Genomic DNA, 15833 nt, shown 5'->3' with positions numbered 1-15833 from the left:
TAAACAGTATCACATGAAAATATTCCCAGCTGATGAATTTTTCAACTTTTCTAGTTCATCTTAGCATTACAGAGTGATAGACTGATCGTCCTCATCGATACCAAGAAATGGCAAGTAAATCAATTGTTTGTCCTTGCGGATTTGATATTAATTCTATCATACCTACTACTTGATGTACGTGAGATGCATTAGAAAAATAAGATGAAACAAAATAGATTTTCTAACAATTAGTTGAAGCTAATAGCCTTGATAGAGAAATTAAATCCAACTACGAGATAAAACCCCAACCTTCTTACAGTAAAAAAGAACAAAAAATAAAGTCGTAAAATGTAAACGTATCATTTCACTATACTTCGATTGTCATTTATGCCCTTCAATTTTGTTTTGTAGTGTACAACTAGGCACTTGTATAAAGTTGAACAAGTAACACATGCATCCTATATGACAATTCGTGTGAGATACACTCAAAGTGATTTGAATTATGCCATATAGGATGTAGGTATCTACTTGTTCAACTTTATACAAGTTTATTCATCTACTTAAATACACCCAAAGTTGGAGGAGATAACAGCCAAGGCAAAATGAAGAGCACGTCAATGTATTATGCCATAAATAAACATGTGTTATATTTTCTTGAATACCTAAAGTAATCTAGTGACTAATATGAATGAATAGCTTTGAAGGATCCACAATTTGCTGCTTTCTTTTCTCACAGAATGCTACCAAACATTGGAAGATGAAGAAGCTAAGAAATAGTAATTAGCCACTCCTTTGTTTTGTTGTTCTACTAAAGCTTTCATATTTTCACACACAAGTTACATTCTACATGACACCAACACCACAAATTACACCAAGCAACACCCTCTATGATACATGAGAAATTTCAGGATTATGTATCCCACCAAATGGGGACCCTCGAGTCCTCTTTTACCATCGACAAAAATAATACGCCTAAAACANGGGGGGGGGGGGGATTATATATAGGACTAGCCGAGAGATTTATAAAATTAAAATCTAGCACTATCCATCGCATGAGAACATAGCAACACATGTTGATCCTTATATCTGTATCTGTTGCTCAATGTACAAGGGGAAACTTCGAAGATCCTGAACTGCTTCCACATGGATGAATAGACAATGTGCCTGCAATCTTTGAGATCTGAATCTGTCTGAAGGCCTGTTGTCTATTGTGCTGGAAGATCCCGAGTGCCTCAAAGCCTTAGATTTTCAAAGAGGATACATTTGTCTGCGACACTCTCCAAATGGCGTCATGCTATGTACATATCACTGGAAATCCCAGATGTTAGAGCATGAAGCTCAAAGTATATGAAAAGAATCTTCACTATAAAGCTAAGTCCAAGCAAAAGAACCTCGATCGTTGGCAACTTGGGGACGGCCTCTGGTTGGTGTAGGGGGTCTGTTAGCATTTAACTCCTATAACAGACGAGTGTTACAAGACCAACATAGATCAAAGCACAAAAGATACGTGGGAAAAAAAGACAAGAAAATAATGGAACCTGCATCCAAGTGTCTTCTATATGCCGCTCAGGTGAATTTTCAGGTGATGAAATTGGCGGAATTGGGTGGATAAGTTTTGGAACCACAACAAGATCTCTACCCAATACCAAAATGGCACCAGCATTGTTAGCAGTACCTGCAGCAGTAGATTTTACTTTTAAAAAAGAGTTCCTATATATATAAAACTGCTATCTAAAATTTTGAAAACCCTCTGAGCATCCAAAATCAGCAAGAACATACCACAGTAATTGGTGGCTGAAAAAAGCGTAATCAAATGCCCCTGAGCAAATCTTTCAAAGCCATCCATCACACATTCGTGGGCACGGACTATTAGTTGAAGATCATTGTTGTTGCAAAACTCCATCACACGATCGGGCTGCATGTAAAGGAAAGTTTTTACGTAAGTGCAATAGAGGAATGCTATAGAAATTACATGCAACCGACAAGTCAGGCAACAAAAAAAAGGAATGACCTGTGATTGTCATGGACCAAAGAAACATCCAACACCAAAAGCTAGAAAAATGATATCCCAATCATCAGAACTTTTAAGATAAATTGTTTCCAGGATTATGAATTTAGTACTTCTTAAAGAAAAGAGCTTGGACAGACTAATTAAGATTGTCCAACCAAAGAAATAAAGACTAATTATTGCAGATGAGGAGCTACAATAGCCCAACGGCACTAAGAAAAAAATACTTAAGAAATGACAGCCTGCGCAGTGATGAAATACAAAAGATAGCGAGGGGTGGACGGAGGCAGCTGATTTTTTTGGTCAAATTCCATTCCTTTATGAGTCACTGTAACTAACTTCAGTTCTCCCAAATGGAGAAGACTATTGCAGCTTCTTAAAATTTTAAAAAAAAAATATCTAAGAGTTGTGAAATGAAGAATTAAGTGAATCAGAAATCTCAAAGAAGTCGTAAAATAAAGTACTCACCCCAAAAGTTACCAAGCCAGGGCCTCTTGCATTTGGTCTTAGTCCTTCAACACTATCATTTTCTGTTGGGTCAGACCTAGAAGCATAAATCAATTTTAGAAAATAGGACAATGTCAAAATGAAAGAAGAAAAAAGAGAAGACATGGACTAACCACAACAAATCCATCAGAACGATTGAGCCAGCTTCCATAGTGATAGGACGCTGGATACTCTCTATTTGCTCAACGTGATTAATGGACCTTCCAATCCCACCATGCATACAGATGATTTTTTTCTCAATCAGGGCAGCCAGAGGAAGCCAGTTGAACAATCTATTAATCCGATGCCATGCCCAGATTCCATCTCTCTCACCCTGCTCCATAAGGAAGATCAGTAACCAACAAGGAGGAAGGAGGACTTTCAATTGGTAAATGATAGTAGCATACCAGGCGTTCAATGCACTCAATTCGAAAGCCAAAGAGCGCATTTATATCTGAAGCTTCATGGTTCCCACGTATTAAATGTATATTGTGAGGATACTCGACCTAACACAAACAGTGATGTGCCATTAAAATTAGTAAAGAGCAATTCCGAAAGTGGAACTGTATCATAAGTATATAGCAAACAGATACCTTTAAAGCAAGGAGAAGAGTAATGGTCTCCAAGCTGTGCTGGCCCCTATCAACATAATCTCCCAAGAAGAGGTAATCAATATACCTGAAGAGTCGATTACACAAGATTAGCAAATTAGCATTTACTGAAAAAAGAATTAGTACCAAGGGAACAGCATTAGAACTGCATATTGACATTGGAAAAAGATCATTTTAACTATCAACTACAAAAATTGGTAGAAGTCTAAGAAGCCAGGGATAGAGAGAAACAAAAAAAGATACATTGCAACAGCCCTGCAAAGAGGTGTTAGAATGGACAAAAGCCTGAACGGAGATATTTACTTGTCATGGTTACATGTAGATCTCAACTTGATTTACACCATTCATCAAACCTTTTTTCATTTATTTTTATTTTTTTTCGGGGGGGTGTTGAGAACCAGAATCCAATCACTATATATAATATTATTCCAACAATACAAATTAACAGCAAAGTCCTGTCTTAATCTTCTTCAAAGACTTTATTTTAATCAGGATCCTCCACAAGAGCTTTTCAATTCCTGAAATATTCTACAATCCTTGCACCTCAAATCATCAAACTATGCAGAGTCGTGCAACATGCGATTCCTTCTCTTCACGTTATCGCTCAAACTTTTCAGGACTTCACTGATTTAGAGGTTACACAAGAAAAACTGAACAATGAAGCTCCATAAATATGAACCATATTCACATTGCAAAAGCAACCGATTTGTGTCCCCTTCCCACCCACCCAAGAAACAAAATGCATGCAAGCATACCTTGCCCCTCTTCCTAAAGTTGACTGCCATAAGAATGGCATCCTAGTATGCACCTAAATTTAAAAAAGATCACCCCTTCCCCTTTTTTCTTTGGATGAGAGGGGGTCAATACCATCATCCCGCTCCGTAATCACACAATCCTAAAAGATCTTTCAAAAACTGTCCCATGTTACCTTGCATGTGTTCCTTTCGACAAACTTTTCCACTCTGTTACTATCGCCTTGTTATCACTAGCTAGAGGAACCAAAGAAACATCATTTTTGAGGAGAAATGGACCTTTGATCTGACTCAACATCAAAAGCTAGGCCATGAGGTGACGATTGTCCAATACCATAAAACGAAATAACAACCCTTTTCCGCAAACCTTGTGAGATGTTGTGACCTATTTACGTGAACCATTCATATTCGCTACTTCCATATTTTGCTACAACCATCTCTGTCCAAAGGGCCTCTTCGTCATCTGTAACCTCCATAGCCACTCCCCAAGACCTATTGAAAAGAGCAGTGTCACAGATACCAAGTCCCCTTTCCTCCCAAGATAGTCCTAAGTTTTTCGTAAGTTACTACACAACTTACAACCAAACATCGTTGTGAGGTCCAAGATATATACACTTCTCCATCTAGTATCAATTCTAATTTTCTCACATCAACCCAAAGTCTACTCAGAACTATTTATATATCCTGAACAAGCAACTGATCTAACTGGTTCGCGGTTTAATAATGTAAGACGTCATATTACTTTTTTACAACGGTGGTACCATCATGTACCTGCTACCTCCCACCAATATAGGTACCGAGTAACTTCTCTGGCCAAGGCTTAGGCAGATGGAAGGAACCACCTACTCCCTCTGTCCCAATTTATATGACACACTTTCCTATTTAGTCAGACAGAAAAAGAATGACGCATTTACTTATTTGGCAAACACTAAATGACACCATCAAATTTTACCCATGTTGGGTCCCACTTATTTGACAAAAAAGTATACAAAGGTGTACTTTTCTATTAAAAATTCATTTATTTTAATGGTAGTTTTGGAACATTGCCAACTCTTCTCATATTTCTTAAATTTCGCGTCCAATCAAACTACATATAAATTGGGACGGAGGGTGTAATATCTTTTGTATGGATGTTGAGCAATTACTGGAGAGTTCAAAGCAAGATGGTCGTTAAGCGACTTCAGGGTGAACAGGAACCATCATCTTTACTTCATTCCCCCCAGCTCCAGGAGCAACATCAATACAAGAAGGAACAACTAGAGGGAAAAAGAGAATCTCCTAAGCAAATGCCTCTGCTCTCCTTGGAAATTTGCGATAGTATTTTCATGAATGTCTGATGTAGGATCAAAATTATTATCCTAATTCAAGGAGATTGGAATGTATATTAGGCAGCTAGGCAGCAAAAGATTTAAAGGTATTAAGAATTAACGTCCAGAGGGCTCCAAATCACTAGATAACTTCACAGTTAATAGTTATGAAATCCAGTGTAGAGGTTTTCACATGCAAGCATGCAATGATCCGCATGTGATTCTATATAGATGAATGGATCTGTGGTTTTCCAAACGATTTTGTAATGGTATACAACCAATACCTTAAGGGGCCTGACAAATGTTTATCTACCATGTTAAATGAGGTAGAATGCTGAATGATATCATCTTATTTTATTGTATGTTCCCTGGCCCCAACCCAAAAAATGGTGAAAACCCCCCAAAAGAAGGATTAAGCTTGCGTTTGTACATGCGATATGAAGTCATGATTTTAAATCAGCGTTTGGACATGCGATTTGGGATCATGATTTCAAATTACAATTTCTCCAAAAAAACAAAAAAAAACATGATTGGGGATTTCAAATAGAGATTTCAATTTTTTCTAAATGTTTTGACCCATAAGTTTATATTATGTAAAAAAAACACATATTCGGTATGAAGAGATTGTAGGATCCTTATGAAAGCATTATATTAAAGAATAACTAGTTACTACTATTGTTGACTAGTGGATCTTAGTAAAATTATGTGTATTTTGAAAGTTTATAATCGCAAACATTTATTTATAAAAGGAGCATAGACATATGCGATTTATCAATGCAGCGCCTTAGGATATTTCAATACTTGTTTATGAATTATGATTTGCTCATTTGGTAAGATTGTGTAAGAATTGGAGAAATTTTGATAGTTTTCACTTTTCACAACTTGTAGGGTATTCACATTTATGAGAAAAATACAACTTAAAAAATCCAAATTGCATGACGAAATAAAACTTCAAATCAATCTGATTACAAATCATGATTTCACTATGCATGTCCAAACAGGCCCTAAGAATATTTCTCTTAGTAGATGGCTCGAGTAAAATAATTATGAAAGAGAACCTACAGTTGAACTAACACTAAAAGAAGCATAAGAAACACCACCTTGAAAAGTGAGGAAGAGAGATGTAGAAAAGAAACCTAAAGAATAACATCCTGAACAGTGAAAAAGAGACGGAAACAGAAATTGAATTGTTTGAGATGAAGGGGTCTAAACAGGAACAAGATGGATTCACTCAAGAAGTTCCTTCTCCTTCACTTTTCCCAGAAAAAAGAAGTGGAATTCAAACAAAATCGGGGAAATGGAAGAGACCTGCGTAAATGGAAAGGACAATAAAAGGATTGACCCCTCACCTTACAGATAGATGTGAATTAAAATTGAAGTGTTAATCTGATTTGCAAATACAGCATATGCAAGGTTTTTCATACTAAAGAATCCATGAAATCAAAACTGCACTTCAAAATGGTATAAATACGAATAAAATTGTCAAAAATTTATAAGATACATGCATGTACAGTCAAAGAGAACAATGTCTAATAATCGTAGGAGTTGAGACTTCAGGAAATTTTTTAAAAGCAACTCTTCATTATAGCCAGTTGGACAGCTTGAAAGTGGTACATGTAAGGAAATCCTTAGCTATTTCCTTGCCCTCTAATGTCCATGTTTTATTTACAATGCTTGGCAAGACTGGCCTCCCTTCACGGGAAAAACTCGAAAATGGAGCATCCCAACAATAGCATCAAAGTTAGAAAACTTAGATCACATACCGAAATAGAAAAAAACCAAAATAGTTCAGTTCGGTATGCACCAGTGAAGAACTAAAATCAAAGAACCGAACCGAAGTTTTGAACAAACGAATGCCTATCCTTGAAACTGCTATAATTTCAGTAATTTCAATCACGACACAGACTAGGCAACATAGATTCGAACGAACACTTTTAACTTAAAAAAAATACTGAAATGCAAGATTGTCAAGACACTTACGCAATATCCCCAGCAGTTGACGGGGAACCATACTCGTCAAAAAGACGCATGAGATCCCCAAATTGCCCATGTAAGTCGCCAAATATCTTAATAGGAGCCCTTAGCTGTAAAACAGTAGGTTCACTAGCAAATATTCTTTCGGCACTATCACAAAGATCGGCGATCTCATTGCAGTCCAAAAAAAACTCTCGTCGCACAGGCGGCTTCCAACCCCGAGGCTTCAAAAGATGGGTGATCAGCTGAGACAGAAAGAAAGAGCAAAAGATTATAACAAACACAAAAAGTTGTCTGTTCTAATAGGAACAAGACCGCCTAAGCTTATAGCAGTTATTCTGCGAACCGGATATATGTTTTTCTGTTGAGTACTGTGAATAGCAATGGGCCAACTGCCCCGAGTATTTACTGCACTCCAAACGTCTCCCATTTGGAAATCTTCTTCTCTTTCTCCCGTACCTCTCCCAACCCACCTCTCTCTCTCTCCCCATCCAAGGCCACAATATATACATCAGGAAAAATGTAAAAGTCCATTTCTTTTCTTCACTTGTCTTTCCATTTGTTCTTCATGTGTCCATTCATTGTCTTAGGGACCTATAGGTTTCCTAAACGGAAGAATTTAGGTCGGGCCGCAGCATCAAAGGGAATAGTACGGGTAAGCGCCAACAGATCCGGATATCACTGTTACTTGTTAAAAGAAAGGAAGAATCTGCTTGGGACCAACTTCAATAAAATACTACCATATTCACTATTTTTTTTTGATGACAAGGGAAACCCGCAGCCGCTACCCTTTGGGTGCGCACAGGGTAAAACCCCCGCTCCTATGCAATAGCTCGCAAACCACATAGGAGAGGTAACCCGCACTAGGCAAGCCCGGTGCGACGAGCTCGACCCAAAAGGCAAACCCCTTGCTTTCGCTGGCAAGGGGTTTCAAACTTGAGACCTCAAACATGGAAGTCCCAAGCCCAAACCACTGGGCCACCCCGAAGGGTAATTAATTTCCTGGCAATGGAATCACAAGTATACAAATTCCAATTCTGTCATTCTCGTTGCTAATCCTAACTAGTTGAAGCACAAAATAACTTATTGTACCTTTTTCGGAACACTGTTGATGGACATTTGTCGATCCAAAAGTTTTCGTGCTGCCGTGACATTTTCTGGGGTTCCATAACTGACTCGCCGGCCTTCATTTTCAAATTGATCGATAGAAAGCTGTCGTACCATACCACCAAGAGCACCACCAGTCTCTGCAGCTACAACTATCTATAAATGTATTAAAGGCACATCATCAGTCTATTATTTTCCAAACTTAACCAGATAGCACGACATAGCATAAAGGATCTGAATACTAACTGCACGATGATGAAGACGGACTCCAGTTGGGGCAGAATTATTCGATCCGGAAGAATCTAAATTGATCGAAGTAGATGCTGCTTTTCCACTTGGTGTAGCCTCTGCTCCACCATCCCTATCAGGAAGTTCGACTTCTCCATTACCTTGCTGTCGAGCTTTGGCAGCTGCTAGTGTAGCAGTAATAGCCTCAGCTTCTGCTGCAGAGGCCTCCACTAAATATTCAACACCTTTGCTGAGTCTCCTACAAAACAAACCCAAGATGGTGAAACTGAGAACCAAGGCAACAACAGAATTTAAAAAAAGATGACAGCAGGCACAATAGGCACTGCCATTATTATGCAATTGTAGACTCACCGAGATCCTTGAAGCATGACATTCTCAGTACTTATATCAGTATACATATCACCATTTACAGGGGGAGCAACAGCATTTCCCAGTACAACAGAACCATCATTAACTGCATCAGGAACTGTTTGCCTTGTTCTTTCATCACCAAAACCATACCTCCCAGCAAGCCTGCCATCTTGTAGATTGGCGGCAGCAGCTGCGGCATGTGAAGCTGCACTTGTTGTTTCTGCGGCAGCCAAGTCTTCAGCAACAAGCAAGTCATCCAGCAGTACACCTGCGAAATTGGTGACAAGTAAATAATTGCCTTGCATAGAAGGATTCCAAACATCAGCAACTTTTTAACAGCTTAAGTACGCTTGCAGCAGAAACCAGCAAGTAATCCAAATAACTGCTCCAGAGGTTCTCATGTGATGTACTTTACATGGAAAATACTAAAAGAACAGAGAGGAGAGAAGCATTAATTGCAGCAGTTCGGATAGTCAACAAACACTTCATTTGTAAACATAACTGCAACATACCTACATATAAATTTAATATGAGATCGGCTAATTAATATATTGCCTTGATATCCACAAATGCCTCTTCTCTTGAATATCAATGCCTTAAGTTTCAAAGTCAGGTATTTGACAGAAAGGTACAACTAATTGTTCTCATGTATCTCATCATTACCATGTGTCATATGGACAAGGCAGATATTTCACTATTTTCTACCAGAGACCCCCATTATCCACTTGCATATCGAGTAATCATTTCTCAGAGAATTATGAGGTGCTTGTGAATTCAAAAGGTTAAGTTTCACTTTTTTGTTCTTTCTTGAGCCACCTAGCTCCTAGCACGGCTTAGGTTATGACTTGATCCAATAGAGTCAGACCACCTTTTGATCTAAAAGAAATGGCACCCGATGAAAGGATCCAGATGCCACACTATGCCCCCGGGGAGGGAAAATATTCATTAACAAATAAAAATAATCTTTAGAATTCCCACATTAGTGTTTAGTTTCAAGTTTATATCAAACCACTAAGTGTTGCAGATCTGTAGATGTTTAACATAGTTTAGCACTTGGCAAGTCATTTATTTTGTTTGGATTTATCTAAATTTATAGTCTTTGGCTTAGGATCTGATTTGTACAAATCAGATGTGAGGGTCTATTTTTTAATTTTAGTCAGGCTGTATCGTCGGAGAAGTTAGTTTGTTGGGATTTATAAGCAAAGTAAGGATAGCTTCTATTTGAAGCTTTATCCTACATTTGGTTGAATTTAAAATGGACTATTACAAGGAGGGCAGAGGAGGAGAAATGATTACTAGAAAAGAAAGTGGAAGGTATGCTGCTACCTTCCACATCAACTTTTTCCAATTTTTACAACAATGAGAGGCAGTTATTGAGCATGCATATCATATAGCCTTACCACCACGTAGACCACCATAGATAAATATCAAGTCCCCAACAGCAGCAGCTGCATGCCTACAGCGTCTGGTCAATTCAACAGCAGCGTCTCCACCAGCTGCATCTGCACTGAATCTGCCAGTCCTAGGACTAGTCACAACAGATTTTGTGTCACACCACACTCCTGCAGCTGTATCAAGAACTGCCAAAAGAAGAGAAGGAAGAAAGAAGAAACATGGCTGTGAGAATGACATCACACCCGACCAAAGTGAAAAGTAAAAGATATAACCAAATCAGAAAGTGTTCTTTTTTTAAAACTATATCAGAAAGTGTTAATCTAAACAAGCAATGACTACAAAGAGCATAAAGGAAATACCCGCAACACTGGATGAGTCCTCCACCATGCGTCCACCACCAAGTGCCCCTCCAGATACATGCAGCCGAGCATTAACAAAAACCTGTTACCATAAACAACTGATAACTCCCTTATGATCTCTGCCAGAAAGGAGAAATTTAATGAAAATAAAAAAAAACACTTACTGCAGCATGTTGATATCTGGGGGAGGGTGACACACCAGGGGCAATGGCCCATTCCCAACGTCCATCTCTATGTTTGGCAAGTCCATAAGCACTTGCCAGAGGCTATGAATAACCAAGACAACAAAAAAGGTAAGAAAAATTGACCAGTTACGAAAGAGAAGAGCACCATCATGACATTGTGATCTAACTGCAAGGCATAGCAATATGATAGAACAAATAAATCAGTATAAAAAGTATACGCTTGACTCACCACGCTATTGGCATCCCTCCCTCCACAGAGGAGAAGAAGACCATCTGAGCGTGCACTTGCAGTTGCATACCTAAACAAGAAGCAGGGCATATTAGGACTTCCTTAATTTCTTAATTGGTTAGGCCAGATTAGTTATCACATTCAAAATAATCTGACTGCATTGATCTCCAACTAGCATGAACAAACATTGTTCTACAGATGCAGCTCCAGGATAAACAACTTTTCATATAAAAGATCAGATACACTCCCTAATCAGATCATATACACATTATTTGCAAGCTAACTAAACAGACAATGCATCATTGACACTATTAACAGCATGTAATACTTACAGATATGTACAAGTAATTCTTGAGATTTGCTACCTTCTAAAGTATAGAATTCTGAATAAGCAAGTAAATACAAATCAAGAGAAACGATAATTTACTGGGTAACAAAGAAAATAAAGTACACATCTTCAAGTGAGAGAATATGAACTTTACATGCAAGGAGGTGGACCTTCACCCTCCGGTTCCAACTTCCGCCATTCATATGGCTTGGCAGCCGTGTCCAAAGCCCAAACATCCGCTAGAGGCCGTTTTCCTGAATACAGTAGAATGATTAAGATTATTCCAAACAATGTCATTGCTGAAAATAAATAGATCTGACTCAGTCATCAGACTAACCATCATTTCCGCCAATTGCCATGAGATATCTTTGCCCTACCAAAGCCATGACGTGTCCATAACGCGGACCTGGACCAGGTCCTTGCACCACAACCCTAATAAGATCAAAATCATTTCAGTAGTACTTAACACAAGTTCATCATGGATTCACACACAGGCAACATTCATTATGATAACTATAGACATTACTCGAAAGGTGCTAACCTGTGCCATCTTGGCCGTTGTTGAGTAAGGTCCAGAACGTGAAGATCCTCAGCTGACAAACCAGCTGGACCGATTCCACCCTGAGATGGATGGTAATAGAGCATCTTAAGTGGCTGAACGAGATTATCATACACAAGGCAAACAACAAAGCTATCAGCCAATACAAACCTGAATAACAACCATAGTTCCCACAGCTGTAGCAACATGTGCAGCCCTTGGTGTGGGTGGCTCTCCAATGGGAGTGATCCTGTGGAGTTCATATTCAAACCTTCTAACTAAGCACCAAAAATCAATATGTAGCTTGTCACTGATACAATTCAGACTTACCTAGACCATTTATTCGTCAAAACATCATAACAGTGCACATCAGCAGTAGCCCCTGCTAAGCCTGCAATTAGATACAAAACCTTAAATAAATCATTTTACATTTGAAACCCATAGATTCAGTTCTACTACCACACCCGAGGGTGTGTCTAACATGGATGAAATTAGAATGAAGACCATAGGAAACCACCGTTCAAATCCAAGCAAGTCAGTCATAAAATCTATGTCATTTCTCCCAACAAACTAGGCGCTGAAGGCAAAGCTACCTAATACCTGCAAAGGTAAATAGATGCAGGTACCGGTAAAATAATGGAGGTGCTCACAAGTTACCCCGATGCACTAAGTTCCATCTATGTGCGGGGTCCAGGAAAGGGCCGAACTACAAGAGTCCATTGTATGCAACCTTACCCTGCATTTCTGCAAGAGGTTGTTTTTACAGCTCGTGCATGGCAGCAACTTCACCAGGAAAGGGCTGAACCACAAGGGCCTATTTTACAGTCTTTATCTTGCATTTCTGCAAGAGGTTATTTTCAACCCGTGAACTCTGATCACATGACAACAACTTTACCGGTTAAGCCAGGCTCCCCCTCACCATTATAGAAAAAGGAAATTACAAAAGAAAAGGTTCAGTTCAGCTAATCAATTAAGCTGGATAACCTACGAATTCCAGCACTTCCAGCAGATGACGGAGTTCCAGAAGCAGCCGAATTTCCCTCAAGAGCAGTAGCACCACCAAAAAGAATAAGCCTAGGACCAATATAATTAGGAGAACCTTCTTCACCAACAGCTGGTACAGCCGTTAACGTATGCCCACACCTCGGCCCTGGACCATCCTCCTTTTTCTCTATCACTTCGTGCACCACCGAATAAGTCGGAGCACACCTTGGTCCCGCAACAGCAGGACTACTACTACTACTACTTTGCTGCTGCTGTTGCTGAGTTTGTGAACTTTGCTGCTGCAACGAAGTTGAAGATTCATCATTAAGCTGTTGTTCCGACGTCGAACTATCATTCTGAACAGTCGGATCGTGATCGGATTCCGATACCATAGTTGAATCCACATCCATATCAATACTCTAATAATCTCAATCCCCCAAATTAAAGTTCAAATCCTCAACAACATGCATTTCCAACAAACATTTCAAAACCCTAATTCAGCACAAAACATCAGATCCTTCGATTCAATACAAATACACCCAAGATTTTCAAAACCCTTCAAATATTTTTCAAGAGAATCACAACCCAGATGAGAAAGAGAGAGAAAATTCAAAAAAATTCCATCTTTTCCCCCCTCTCTCTCTCTCTCTTCTCCTCCCCCCACCGAACCCGAAAAAAATATAATACTGTAGCTTCGTTTTCTTCTTCTTCTTCTCTAAAAAGGCGGCCAATATCTCTCTCTCTTTCTCTCTCTAAGCCTAATCATCCGCCATTTCTGCTTCTCTCTCTACCTCTATATATAGATTTTTATATGTACGGCCGAGAAAGTGACGGCGCTTAAGACTTGAATTTTACTAGCTTACAGTGTACAAGTTATGCTACGTAGAGTACAACTACCTGAAGCTGTTTACAGTAGATTCTTTTGTATCCTTTTTTTTACCGGATAATGGTGAATAACCAACCGGTTTCCAATGTCAACGTGGTGTTTATCAAAAATGTTTTTTATCGAAAGAAAAAATTGTAAGATAATTTAAACTCAAGATGTCTGATTAAACACGATTATATTTTATTCCACTAGAATCATTGATAGTTCATACATAACTCACATCAAGTCAACTTATATATGACTCAAACATTTGAAATAATATTTTGAGACTATTCCATATAAGTATTTGTTTACGAAGTTAGTTCATTATTTCAACTTTGAATTTGAAAATAAATTTTAGAATTTTTTCAAGTCTTAATTTACAAAATTTCAACTTAAATATTTTTTTTAATTTCGACTTCGATATATTTACTTTTTTATTATTCATATAAAGCGAATGATTTACTGAATATTTAAGAGATTTTGATTAAATATATGTGAATTTAAATTAATAACAACATCCTTATAGATAGATACTTGTAGTTTATATGGTTGTCAATTTGCCTTTTGAATAAATTTTTAATTATTCATTTCATCGTGGAGTTACTATCCCATTAAAACTTTTAGTTGACCCTTGGATATTATTTTTAAGATTTCAAAACTAGTAGTACTAATATTAGTGATTGCTTCTAAATGTATCTTATTTTTATTTTGTGTTTGATACATAGAAAAATATCATCTTGAAAAGATGTTTTTTTGGTGTTAGGTTGATGAGTAAAATATATACTATGAAAAAGATTTAAAATATTAAAGATTATAATAGTATTAGCAAAATTATGTGAAGTTTTATGATGTTCTTGAGTGTAAAAATTAGTTTATCAAGTTGATTAATTTTTATTTAAAAAATCATGAAAAATAGTTTTTGATATGATAATCACACATCAACAATTGAGTTAATTACCTTAAAAGTCCACCAATTAATTTACTCACTTATTCTATACATAAAATAAAAAATAAAAAAAGACTCTGTATAGCTGTCTTAATTAATTATTTATGTGAACATTTTCTATGATTAGTACTAAAAGCAAATCCCTCTAGTGAAGGTTCCAAGCCAAGAGTCAACCATAGATCCAACAACAACAACAAAAAGTAATAAAATCAATTATTAGTCCTCGTTTCAAAATAATTGTCACTTTATCAGAAATTATGTTCATTAATAAATATAATATATAGTTTACTAAACTATCCTTATTAATTTAATAAATGTCTCTTGAAAATTAAATAATATTATTAAGAAGATAAAGTATAAGGATATTGTTGGAAAAACATTTACGAATTATTGTCTTAAATTTCTAGTATGATACTTATTTTGGAATAATTTTATTTATTTCTTGCTAAAATAACACTTATTTTGAGATAGTGAAAGTGTTTTTTTTTTTTTTTTTTGTTAATGTTGGGAATCTACGACCCAAACTTAGCCAATTAATTTCTTTTTTCTTCTTTCTATGCAAGGAAAATATAGCGTTTGGAATGCTAAATATTTCACGTTTATGCAAAGACTCAAAAAAAGCAACACTCTAACAAAGTGTATATAAAAATAAAGTTAATTTCACGACTCAAACACGTAAGTTATAGGTCACATAAATACATTATCTTCCAAGCAAGGCTCTCTTTTTATTTAAGGTACTTCCATTTCTTAAAAATGTATGGTTTTCAATCAGGATAATATTGTTGAAAATACTTTTAATATTTTATCCTTTCAGATGGTGAGTGATGTGTTGGGGTGGGTGGGGGTTGGGGTGGTGTGAAGGGAACATATAATGTCTCAATACAAAACAATGACATTACATAAATATATTCAAATTGTAAAAAGTGATGCAAGAGTACAATGAATTATAGTTGTCAACCATACCATTTGTTTTATTATAGAATCAAAAACAAAATGTACCATATTTCATGGTTTTCTCCAAAAGAAAGAAAGAAAGAAATATCAAAAACAATTAATTCATATTTATGCTGGAAAATCTCACCTGAAAGTAAAACATTTCTCATTAAAGGCGATTTCATACTCAAATTCGAATTCAAATTTTCTGATTAAAAATAAAAAACTATTCACTACTTCACCA

At 37.1% G+C, this 15833-nt stretch overlaps 1 protein-coding gene across 3 annotated transcripts; it reads right to left on the bottom strand.

Annotated features, from left to right (window-relative positions):
* Positions 1-726: 726 nt before the first annotated feature.
* On the bottom strand, positions 727-13594 carry LOC125844186 (serine/threonine-protein phosphatase BSL3-like). Of its 3 annotated transcripts, XM_049523450.1 has the most exons (22): positions 12847-13594; positions 12189-12249; positions 12030-12108; positions 11862-11941; positions 11658-11752; positions 11475-11574; positions 10993-11062; positions 10743-10844; positions 10579-10660; positions 10225-10404; positions 8825-9092; positions 8471-8711; positions 8210-8380; positions 7124-7362; positions 3067-3151; positions 2881-2979; positions 2608-2807; positions 2456-2531; positions 1759-1894; positions 1518-1654; positions 1371-1434; positions 727-1287 (listed from the first exon to the last, which is right to left on the bottom strand). In XM_049523450.1, the coding sequence occupies exons 1-22, from the start codon at positions 13250-13252 to the stop codon at positions 1274-1276; spliced, it is 2985 nt and encodes a 994-aa protein (XP_049379407.1). In that variant the 5' UTR covers positions 13253-13594; the 3' UTR covers positions 727-1273. The 3 variants fall into 3 exon arrangements, 2 of the variants coding, with proteins under 2 accessions (XP_049379407.1, XP_049379406.1); XM_049523449.1 differs by having other exon boundaries at positions 727-1434; XR_007444116.1 differs by lacking the exons at positions 727-1287; positions 1371-1434 and adding an exon at positions 1991-2031 and having other exon boundaries at positions 1593-1654.
* Between the last annotated feature and the right edge of the window lie 2239 nt (positions 13595-15833).

The sequence above is a fragment of the Solanum stenotomum genome, chromosome 11 (genome assembly GCF_019186545.1).
Source record: "Solanum stenotomum isolate F172 chromosome 11, ASM1918654v1, whole genome shotgun sequence".
Classification (NCBI taxonomy): domain Eukaryota; kingdom Viridiplantae; phylum Streptophyta; class Magnoliopsida; order Solanales; family Solanaceae; genus Solanum; species Solanum stenotomum.
The sequence above is the reverse complement of the archived record's forward strand: the minus strand, read 5'-3'. Positions and strand labels throughout refer to the sequence as shown.

Coding starts and splice junctions, on each gene's coding strand:
- LOC125844186 (XM_049523449.1), bottom strand. CDS start 13,252: ATGGATGTGGATTCAACTATGGTATCGGAATCCGATCACGATCCGACT. Junction 12,250..12,846: donor TGCTGGAAGTGCTGGAATTC/GTAGGTTATCCA, acceptor ATCTAATTGCAG/GCTTAGCAGGGGCTACTGCT. Junction 10,405..10,578: donor GGACTCATCCAGTGTTGCGG/GTATTTCCTTTA, acceptor TTCTTTTGGCAG/TTCTTGATACAGCTGCAGGA.